The sequence below is a fragment of the Protopterus annectens genome, chromosome 1.part2 (assembly GCF_019279795.1).
Source record: "Protopterus annectens isolate FY-2018-M chromosome 1.part2, PAN1.0, whole genome shotgun sequence".
Lineage (NCBI taxonomy): Eukaryota > Metazoa > Chordata > Ceratodontiformes > Protopteridae > Protopterus > Protopterus annectens.
The window spans coordinates 465,579,958-465,591,455 of NC_056727.1; the positions used below are offsets into that span (position 1 = coordinate 465,579,958).

Consider the following 11,498-nt stretch of genomic DNA (forward strand, 5'->3'; position numbering starts at 1 on the left):
GGTATCTGAGTTTAACTTAATCCAAACTATCCATCTCCATGTTTTCTTTCTTGTACCCAAGGTTAGGGAAAACACATATGCTATTCCTTGGATGTCGACGGAGAACTTGGGTACTACCTTGATGGAACTAAGTCTTTCAGATCTGTGTATCAGTTCATTTCTTGTGAAGGTAAGAAGGGTCACCATTTTCAAATGGTTTTCTAAGTCTATTATCTTTTGTTCTATTCACCACAACAAAGCTTTCCAGACAAGGTCAAGGTCCACTGTACCAGTGCCTTGGCTTCATCTGTGGCTTTTTGGAAAGGCTGGATTCTAGAAGTAATCTAGAAGCTGCTATTTGGTCTTCTGTACATACTTTTACAAAACACTGCAAGCTTGATTTCTTCTCCAGATCTATATCAAGCTTTGCAAGGACCATTCTCCAGGGGCTCCTAGGCTCTTCTCCCTCCACCTCCCAAATGCAGAAAGCTGGGGTAATCTACCCATAGAACTATGTCTACTGCAATAGTTATCAATACGATAAACATAGTACAATTGTGTACGTAAACATACCATAACATAAGAAGTTTGATGAGCAGTGCTGCAGTAGCTCCCTTCATCCTCCTTGTTTTATTGGTGTGTATTTTTTTTTTTGCCAGGGTGTGCACAGTTATTGTTTCTTATTCCCAGCATTGTTCTTTCAGGGCTAAGCTTCCCTTTCTCTGTTGGCAGGAAAGCTCTGAATGGCTTGGTTCCCAGATTTGTCTTTTAATCAGCTCAGCCTGCACTGCTTGACAGTTTGGGCATGTGGAATGTGCTCTGAAACTTTGGAAGCTGGCTGGCTGTTACATCCTTTGTGGGATATAACCCATATATGCTAAGGCTACTGCAGCAGTGATCATTTGAACATCTACTGTTATGGTAAGTTTACTTACACAACTGTACTTTTCTTGCCCACTAGATGGCCTTTATACCCCCAATAGGCTAGCTGCATTGTGATGGGTCAAGCCAGATTAGTAACTTACACTGAACCTGAATGGCTGAAGTGAAAGGGCTCACAGTACAAAATTTGAAGTTGCCACCTTGCTGTTTGTGAAACCATGTGGGGGTATGTTCATTTATTAATGTGAATTCTCTGTCCAGTAGACAGTAATTTAGATAAAAGAGGGACAATTTATTTGCTAAGCACTTTCTTTCAGTCATGGAGTATCCCATTTCTAATTTATTTAACATGACTTGAATAACTTACTGGGTGCTCTTCTCCATCCCAGGGCTGTTACAGCACTGCCCCCAAGCTCACATTCAAATAATCTGTATACATCAAAAAGGTTTACTAAAATCTGGGGAAACTAACACAGGCTGTGAGTACAGTAGTACTTTTAAGTGATTAAAACTTGTGTCCACTTCCATTATCCACTGTAGTTTTAGGCACAGCAACCCTTCTTCAAATAATTTAAAGGGCTTGCTATTATAGCATAGTGGAGTACAACCGTGCAGTAATACCCAGCTAACCCCGAAAATCCCCTTATTTGTTCATAGATTCATTGGTTTATACTAGGCTAATGACCACCAGAGTCTTTATAAGCCTAGCTGTGCAACCCAACCCAGTTTTGTTCCAGTATCTTTGGCATCTGTTAGAATGGGTATATGAGTATGGATGTGGCTAAGGGCTTTGTGGGGTAGGGGGTATGTTACTTAGATAAGATTTTACTTATTGTTTCCCTCTGTCCATTAAAGACATGGAGGCCAGACTAGGATTTAGAGTTTCACAAACAATGGTCAAGGTTACATTTGAATAGGGTCAGTGATGAACTCCTTCACATGGATGGGGAGCCTATTCCATAGAAAAGGGATCCTTTGAGACATGTGAGTCTCACCAGCATGTTCTGTTTATGTCACAGGCAAAGTTTAAATCCTTGGATCTAGAGCTTCTAGTGCTGTTCATTTTGCATATGTGCAAAAGATCTGTTAGGCTGGATCTAAGGATGCTTTATATGCCAGGCATAGATCACCTCTCAGTATCCTGTAGGAGATTGTTTATAGTGGTAGGGCCTTAAAGCATTCTGTGTAGAACACTGTGTTTATCCTGTGGATTCTCCTGGTGAGGAACCTCTTTGGATGTTCCAGCTGTTGCAAATGGCTGGCAAGGTAACCACAGAAGGGGGCATTATACTCAATGATGAGTCAAGTAAAATGGTACTATAACTGCCTTGGACCTGGATGCCATACCTGTACTTACATGTTGGACAACATAAAATTACTTTCTTACTATCTTGGCTATGTGTTGGTTGAAGTCCAGATTACTGTCTACATGTGTTCCCAGATTCCCTAACTACTGGGTCAAGTCTTAGGGGTATGTTATCGATGGAGTAATTGGCTTGAGTGGACTTTTTCCCAAAGGGAACTTTAATGTACTTCTTGGCATTGAGTTTCAAACCATGGCTTTGGCAGCAGACATTTGTCTGTGTTAGGCTGTCCTGCAGGATGTTAGTGAAGTGGGGAATCTTTGATAGCTCCCAATTTACAGTTATCTGCAAACTTGGTGAGCTAGAGGCCATTGACATTAGCTTTGTTTATTCTTTTGTCCTTGCTGTATTTCCCTTCCTTACTGCATATACTTTCTCTTTTGGGGGTCTGACCATCCCATTGTTGATCACATATGCAAGTACTTCATCTCTGGCATACCTAGTTTAATTTTAGAAACATTAATGGATGAATCTGTCTTATTTTAAGGCAGCTGATGCTGCTTGTACTTTGACTAGATGGAAGCCTCAGTCCTCAAAGTGGGAGATACCGATATTCAAGTAATCAACAAAATGTTGGCCATGGGACTTTAGGACTCTGTCCATGAGTGACTGAATGGTTACAGGGGCACCATGCAATGCAAATAGGAGGAAGGCACACTGGAATAACCCTTCATAGTGAGGTCTAGTGTAGTCATGAACCTTGCCTTCTTCAACATTTCTATAATTTTCATTTTCTTGGGCATTGGGTAACTATTAATTTTTAAGATGCTGTTTGGCTTTCTAAAATGATTACAGAACCTTATGGTTCTGTTAGGTTTAGGAACTAATGCTATAGGGCTATTTCATGTAATATTTGACTCTTCTATTACTCCAATCTTAAGCTTCTTGCATACTTTCTCTTGTACTGCATTTATCATCCACTCATTTATTTATTTTATTTACCAGGGTAGGATACTGATCAAAAGATCATGCTTTTTAACATGTGACTGTAAGGTGATCATAGGAGGTTACTAGGTTAATTGCCCATTGTAAGCCTAACCATTCATGCCCTAATTTTCCCAGTTATTAATGCTCAAGGACTAGAATGGCTGCCCCTGTCTGAAAGGGACATAGGTAACAAGCCAGGGGTAAATTTGCGATTTCCCATTCATTGGTCCAGATTGTGTTTGAACAAGCTTAGGAAAGAGCTCTGCCTCACATGAATGGGGGAGTCCGTTCCAGAGAAGGGGTAATCTCTGAGACACATATCTGTCCCACAAACATGTTTTATGTATGTCATAGACAAGATTTAGATCATTAGATCAGGTAATTCTAGTGCTGTTTGTTTTGTGAGTGTTTAGCAAATCTGTCAGGGGTGGATCGTATAATGCCTTGTAGGTTAGGCATAGATCGTCCTCAGTAGTCTGTAAGAGACACAGTACAGGGAGAGGACTTTGAGGTAGTCTGCATATGACATGTTATTTACATCCTGTGGTCATTCCAGCTGTTGCAAATTCCTGGTCAGGTACATACCAGAGGGTGCATTGTACTTGATTATTGGTCTAATGAGGGCTGAGTACAGTGATACTGTGATCCTCTTCGATCTGGATACCATGCCATTACTTATACACTTTGCCATGTGGAAGGATTTTCTCATCACCATTGATAAATTGTGATCAAAGTTCAGGTTACTTCCAACTTGAATTCTCAAGTCCCTTATCAGTGGGTCTACTCTTAGGGTAGTGTTATCAACGTAGTAATTTGCAGGGGTGGTCATCTTCCCAAAGGTTATAATTATGTTTTTTTTTAATTTGTTTTGCATTGAGTTTTAGGCTATGGCTTTGGCATCAGATAATTGTCCGTGTCAAACCCTTCTTCATCTTTGGGGGATGCAATGATTGCACTTATCAGCAGAGTTGGTCAGCCATAGATCCTATACATTTGCCTTCACTTCAGAGAAGTATATTCTGAACAGGAGAGTTTCCTGTGTTGAGCCTTGTGGGAAGCCACTAGTAACAGGCCTGTTGGTGGAGGTGGATTCCCCCACCTTAACTTCATGTGTTCTATGTATGAGCCATTTGGCTATCCATCTGGTGACAGATTTATGTCTAAATTTGTGAGTTTGTCTAGAATACCTGAGTGAGATATTGTGTTAAATGTCTTTGCCAGGTCGAGGTAGGCAGTATGTGATCTTTTGTTCTTGTCCATGATTTTAGTGACCTTCTCAAATAAGTCTACTCTGTTTAGTAGGCATGATCTGCCCTTTTTTCAAAACCAAACTAGGATGGGTCCAGTGTGTGAAGATTTTCTATGTCTTTGTTTTTCAGGTTCACAATAGTTTTCCATGGCGTTGCTTATAAGACTAGTCAAACTTATGTAGTTAGTTCCCTGGGTCTGTTAATAGTCCCTTCATTAGGTTAGTTTCCCTTTGGGACATTTTAGGACTATCCAATTTCCCTCAAAGGTGAGAATCAAACCTTGTATCTTGTGTCTGTGAGATAAACATCTTCATCATTATGCCAACCCCAACCACATTCTGTAAAATTGAAAACATACTCTGAGGAAGGGAGATATTGTGTTTAGGGTTTAGCTGTTTTTAAGTTTTTACGGTATATACTGTACTTCAAAGATTTAATAAAGCTCAGATCTGAAATCTGTGTAGGGAGATTTGCTCTGCTGTCTGTCTTGTTTGATAATGTGGTGTGTTTTTAATAACTAGTGTACTGTTAAATATATTCACTCTAAATATGTTTCCCAATTTCTGTACGTAAAGAGTCTATTTCTGTTTCAGAACAGTTTTTACTGCCGCACCAGAGCTGCATTTCATCTTACTCTTTACACTACAGGGGATAGACTTAGGTAAGCATGCTTTTTTAACTTCAGCTTATCATTTAAAACTGAATTGTTAAGAAAGCATCGTAATTACGGTCACTATCTTTTGTCTTACCAGAGCCAGCATTAGAGGAAGTCTTTAAACCCTTGAAATGCCTAAAGTCTAGCAAAGCTACATATGCTGCATTTGTGTGCCACAGACATGATCACTGTCCAGTGCTGTATGTCCGCAGAGCCAGGTAAATTAAATTATGATTCATGCAAACATATATATCTAGAAGTAACATGAAAAGTCTTTTTTAGGGTAGTAATGCAGTTTACTGACAGATGGATTACTAAGTGTCTTTTTAAAGCATTCCATCTAAATTGTCTGCAAATAACAAAAGTCAATATTTATATTCATGGCTTTCTTCATGCATGGTGCCTTTTACAACATGCCTACAAAATCTGATTCTGTATCATCACACCATTGCTTATAGTATTAATTAAAATAAATAAATAAAATAAATACCAGTCTGGGGATACAGTTTAACATTCTATTTTATTTCAGGAAGAATAAACTTAGAGAACACCTCAAAGATAAAGGGACCCTTTTAATGAAACAACACAATTTTTAAATTTTACATACAAGTTTTCCACAAAAGAAATTGACTATTTAGATGTCAAATTAGAAAAAGACCTAGAGAAGAAATTACTAACATCAACAGTCTTTAGAAAACCTACGTATGTTAACTCCTTTTTACACTTTTCAAGCTCACATCTATTCAGACAAAAACGGTCAATAGTCAAAAGTCAACTAGTCAGAGCTGGCAGGATGTGCAGTACTTTTGAGGACTTCACTAAAGAATGTACCTTTTTAAAACAACTATTTGTGAATAGGGGTTATCCAGTCAACTTGGTTGACGACGTAATACAGGAAGTTAGTCAAAAAAGACTAGATGGTTTCTATAAGCCTCTACTTAACCAAGATTCTCCTATTTTTAATCAAACGGAAAATCTGGTAAATTTAAGTGTAGAAATAACAGAGGTAGTGAATGTAGATGAGCATAGACCTTTAACAAGCTTAGGAAAGAGCTCTGCCTCACATGAATGGGGAGTCCGTTCCAGAGAAGGGTAATCTCTGAGACACATATCTGTCCCACAAACATGTTTTATGTATGTCATAGACAAGATTTAGATCATTAGATCAGGTAATTCTAGTGCTGTTTGTTTTGTGAGTGTTTAGCAAATCTGTCAGGGGTGGATCGTATAATGCCTTGTAGGTTAGGCATAGATCGTCCTCAGTAGTCTGTAAGAGACACAGTACAGGGAGAGGACTTTGAGGTAGTCTGCATATGACATGTTATTTACATCCTGTGGTCATTCCAGCTGTTGCAAATTCCTGGTCAGGTACATACCAGAGGGTGCATTGTACTTGATTATTGGTCTAATGAGGGCTGAGTACAGTGATACTGTGATCCTCTTCGATCTGGATACCATGCCATTACTTATACACTTTGCCATGTGGAAGGATTTTCTCATCACCATTGATAAATTGTGATCAAAGTTCAGGTTACTTCCAACTTGAATTCTCAAGTCCCTTATCAGTGGGTCTACTCTTAGGGTAGTGTTATCAACGTAGTAATTTGCAGGGGTGGTCATCTTCCCAAAGGTTATAATTATGTTTTTTTTTAATTTGTTTTGCATTGAGTTTTAGGCTATGGCTTTGGCATCAGATAATTGTCCGTGTCAAACCCTTCTTCATCTTTGGGGGATGCAATGATTGCACTTATCAGCAGAGTTGGTCAGCCATAGATCCTATACATTTGCCTTCACTTCAGAGAAGTATATTCTGTGAACAGGAGAGTTTCCTGTGTTGAGACCTTGTGGGGAAAGCCACTAGTAACTTGGGCCTGTTGGTGGAGGTGGATTCCCCACCTTAACTTCATGTGTTCACCAATATGTATGAGCCATTTGGCTATCCATCTGAGTGACACAGATTTATCATCTAAAGATTTGTGAGTTTGTCCTAAGAATACCTGAGTGAGATATTGTGTTAAATTGTCTTTTGCCAGGTCGAGGGTAGGCAGTATGTGATCTTTTGTTCTTGTCCATGATGATTTTTAGTGACCTTCTCAAATAAGTCTACTCTGTTTAGTAGGCATGATCTGCCCTTTTTCAAAACCAAACTAGGATGGGTCCAGTGTGTGAAGATTTTCATGTCTTGTTTTTCAGGTTCACAATAGTTTTCCATGCATGCTGTTATAAGACTAGTCAAACTTATGTAGTTAGTTCCCTGGGTCTGTTAATAGTCCTTCATTAGGTTAGTTTCTTTGGGACATTTTAGACTATCCAATTTCTCAAAAGTGAGAATCAAACCACGTATCTTGTGTCTGTGAGATAAACCTCTTTATGCCAACCCCAACCACATTCTGTAAAATTGAAAACATACTTGAGGAAGGAGATATTGTGTTTAGGGTTTAGCTGTTTTTAAGTTTTTACGGTATATACTGTACTTCAAAGATTTAATAAAGCTCAGATCTGAAATCTGTGTAGGGAGATTGCTCTAAGGTTCGTCTTGTTTTGATAATGTGGTGTTTTAATAACTAGTGTACTGTTAAATATATCTACTCTAAATATGTTTCCAATTTCTGTACAGAAGAGTCTATTTCTGTTTCAGAACAGTTTTTACTGCCGCACCAGAGCTGCATTTCATCTTACTCTTTACACTACAGGGGATAGACTTAGGTAAGCATGCTTTTTTAACTTCAGCTTATCATTTAAAACTGAATTGTTAAGAAAGCATCGTAATTACGGTCACTATCTTTTGTCTTACCAGAGCCAGCATTAGAGGAAGTCTTTAAACCCTTGAAATGCCTAAAGTCTAGCAAAGCTACATATGCTGCATTTGTGTGCCACAGACATGATCACTGTCCAGTGCTGTATGTCCGCAGAGCCAGGTAAATTAAATTATGATTCATGCAAACATATATATCTAGAAGTAACATGAAAAGTCTTTTTTAGGGTAGTAATGCAGTTTACTGACAGATGGATTACTAAGTGTCTTTTTAAAGCATTCCATCTAAATTGTCTGCAAATAACAAAAGTCAATATTTATATTCATGGCTTTCTTCATGCATGGTGCCTTTTACAACATGCCTACAAAATCTGATTCTGTATCATCACACCATTGCTTATAGTATTAATTAAAATAAATAAATAAAATAAATACCAGTCTGGGGATACAGTTTAACATTCTATTTTATTTCAGGAAGAATAAACTTAGAGAACACCTCAAAGATAAAGGGACCCCCATAATAACCACAACTTTTCAAACTTATAAAAAAATATAGTGCTGTATATAGTACTCTATAAGATTCTAAGTGTTTTTCAGACCCTGCATGTTTCTGTAATCTTTATTTAGTTACCGTAACATCTCTTTGAAGTGATACCATTATGACCCCTCTCCTTTCTTAATTTTCTGTCCTCTCCGGCTGGTCCCACAGTCTCTATTTATTCTGAAATGTATGACCTAATTTTGTTACCTTTCCTCACGTTTAAATCTTTTATTGAATCCATTAACCTTATCACTTCCTCTGCTGTTTGCTCTCTTGAGATCTTCCAATGCTTGGTTATTTTCTTTTTTTTTTGTTTGCAAGTATTAATATCATAGAAAGCAGTGCCTTTAGGAAGGAGGGTTCATGCCAACCTGCCTGGCCAACTCAAGTGATAATTTATTTCATCCTTTTGTCAGTGGTACCCTAGAAGCTTGTGTACATTCTCTTTGTATCTCATACTTTTTCGGGCATTTCCAAAAGATATGTTGCCAAACAATTGTCTCCTCCATGCATTTTGTACAATCTCTCTGGCATGTAAAAATGTTGGTGCAAACATTTCCACTCAAATAGTCTAAGTTTTCTTGATCTTGTTAATAATGGTGCCTCACAAATTTCTGTCCACTCTTCTACCATTGAAATCTTTCCACCTTTTGATTTGCCTTTTTATCAGGTTTTTGTTCCTTTTAATTAAAGCCTTACAAATTATACTTAGCAGGCCCCCTGTTCTTTAATCTTATTTGTCCCAGGTCCATTAGTAACTCTATTAGTTTAGGGTGTTCCTTATCCCTGACTTTCCTATCATACGTTTTCAATATTTTAAGCAATCATTTGTACTGGAGGATGTATTTAGCTTCTAGATTATATCTCTCTTGAAGCTCTAGCCAGCCCATTCACCTTCCTCCCGGTCTCAGTTGTTTCCAGAATAATATATTTTTCTCTCTTTAATACATAATTTATGTAATATTTTAGTATTTAATGGCAAGATATGGTATCCCAGACCAACTGGCCAGAACTGAAATTGCCAAAATTGTTGTTTTTTCTTGACTTTTATAGCATTTACATAAGTTTGGTATACCTGTCACAATGGTTTAGTATGTCAAATTTTCATTAAAACAATTGACAAGATATTAATCTTGTGGGATATTTCTCTGTCTTCCCCTTGCATTACTATCATTGTTTTCCATTTTGCTCAGTAGCTCTGTATTATGTAGGCTATGCTCGGCTCTTAGCTCTTTGATATTTTTGTAAGTGCGTGAACCCTGGGCATACTCCTATACCATTAGTATCAGTGTTTACCAACTCACCCTCAGCATTTTCCTGTCCCTTCTAAGTTGCAGCCTTAGAAAAATGTGGGGTCTAATTGTCTCTTTGAGCCTACATGGAAGGAAGAGGTGCATTTTGAGCTATATTTCTCTGCTTTAATTTGGGAGCTTCTCTATAGTTTGTAGTTGGCTCTACGTGAAGGACTAGACTTTTACTTCACATGTCTATAAAACTTTTAAAAGGTCTCTAGGTATGCTTGCATCCATTCTAGTGGGGAATCTTTTGATCTGAAATGGATGAGATCTGGCTGATGGGGCATACAAGATTACTGCCACCAGTAAGACAGCGTAGTACTAAAACCTTCCCAGGCTGATGACTGTTTCCCTTATCCCTCATAATGCAGTTCCAATCTAACATGTTTCATATATTTTTCTTGCGGGGGGGGGGGGTCACTGCATCAATAAATCATAATATTTGAGATTTACCCAAATTATGTGTTTTCTGATCCTGATTGGTGTTTTCTTCAGCTTTGTTCTATCTAGGTGAAGGCTTCCACTGGTTTCATACCTGCATTCCACAGTACTTAGGTGGTGTATGAGGCACTGATATATAACCATTGTCATTATGAGCTTTTTTGGTTCTTCTCAGTGGTGTCATTGTTTTGCTTCATACTTCAGCACTGAAGTAATTTCTTCACTTATTGGCTCTCTTTTTTAACTGTATTGTTTTTTCTTCAAAAATCTTCAGTCATGACTTTAATAAAATATTTCTATGATTTTGGCAAAGTGCTACTCTTTCACTGTCACATTGCAGTGTGTGATGACCCCCACCACTGGGCCAGTAATCAAGGATCCTGAATCTCACCACTGTTACCAATATGTGAGGACCCCCTCTCTAGGCCAGTAATCAAGGAGCCTGAATCCTCACCACTAACACTGGAGAGTGATGTTCACTTGGAATACAAATAGATGCACATAGTATTTCCATATGCAGCTCTTTGCACCAAGTACAATTCCCCTTAAGAGCACACAGGAACACAGTCAGACCAGGGTCTGGATTCCTTTATATCTGTCCCCCTCCAGGGTTCCAATAAGGGTCCCCACTAGCACAGCTATAGGATTTAGTCCTCAACTGAGTGCCCAAGCCAAGTCCTCCAGCACCCTGTCTGTGAAACCAGGGCTTCTTGTCCCTGTTCCAAATAGGTGACACAGACACACTGTGGGATTTAATTTTCACACAGACACACACACACACACACACACACACACACACACACACACACACACACACACACACACACACACACACCTGGCAAAGGCTGGCGCAGATTTACCCATTGAGCCCCCTTCTGTCCATATTATAAGGTAGTTATCACTGCCACCAGGTTCTCCACAATCAGCTACTCTAAGGCCCTCAAGGCCCTTAACAAAGGGTGTCCAATTATACTGTGTAATATTAATACTAATACAAATGGTAGTAGTTGACCCAAGACTAGGCCTTCAGGAGTGGCCCACTCAGTGTCACCAAATAAATATAAACACTCTAAAAGGTTAAATGCTTTCTAAAAGGACTAACCACAACAAAAAGTTTTAAATGTATTTAATAATAAATAATAAAAGAACACAAAAATACTGAATATATATTTACAGTAAACCACAGAGTTCAAATCACAGGAAATATTGAAATTAACACTGATGTGCAGACTCAGACAAATAAAGAAAAACAATATCTAAACTAAGCTTCACTATATTTTTCTGACTGAATCTGGGAGAATTACTATTGTCTACTTACTTGATAGAGCAAGGCACAATGAAATACATGAGTAGTATTTCTAGTCAGGTTCCCTAAAACCCCCGAAAAAAAAATTAAACCAAAGTAGTGG

At 38.4% G+C, this 11,498-nt stretch overlaps 1 protein-coding gene across 1 annotated transcript in view; it reads left to right on the top strand.

Annotated features, from left to right (window-relative positions):
- CFAP61 (cilia and flagella associated protein 61) overlaps positions 1 to 11,498 on the top strand; it is a 4,145,169-nt gene that overhangs the window by 537,577 nt on the left and 3,596,094 nt on the right. Inside the window, exons 5-6 of the mRNA XM_044057082.1 lie at positions 4,996 to 5,063; positions 5,155 to 5,275. Coding sequence (XP_043913017.1) covers positions 4,996 to 5,063; positions 5,155 to 5,275 — 189 coding nt within the window. The remainder of the gene's footprint in view (positions 1 to 4,995; positions 5,064 to 5,154; positions 5,276 to 11,498) is intronic.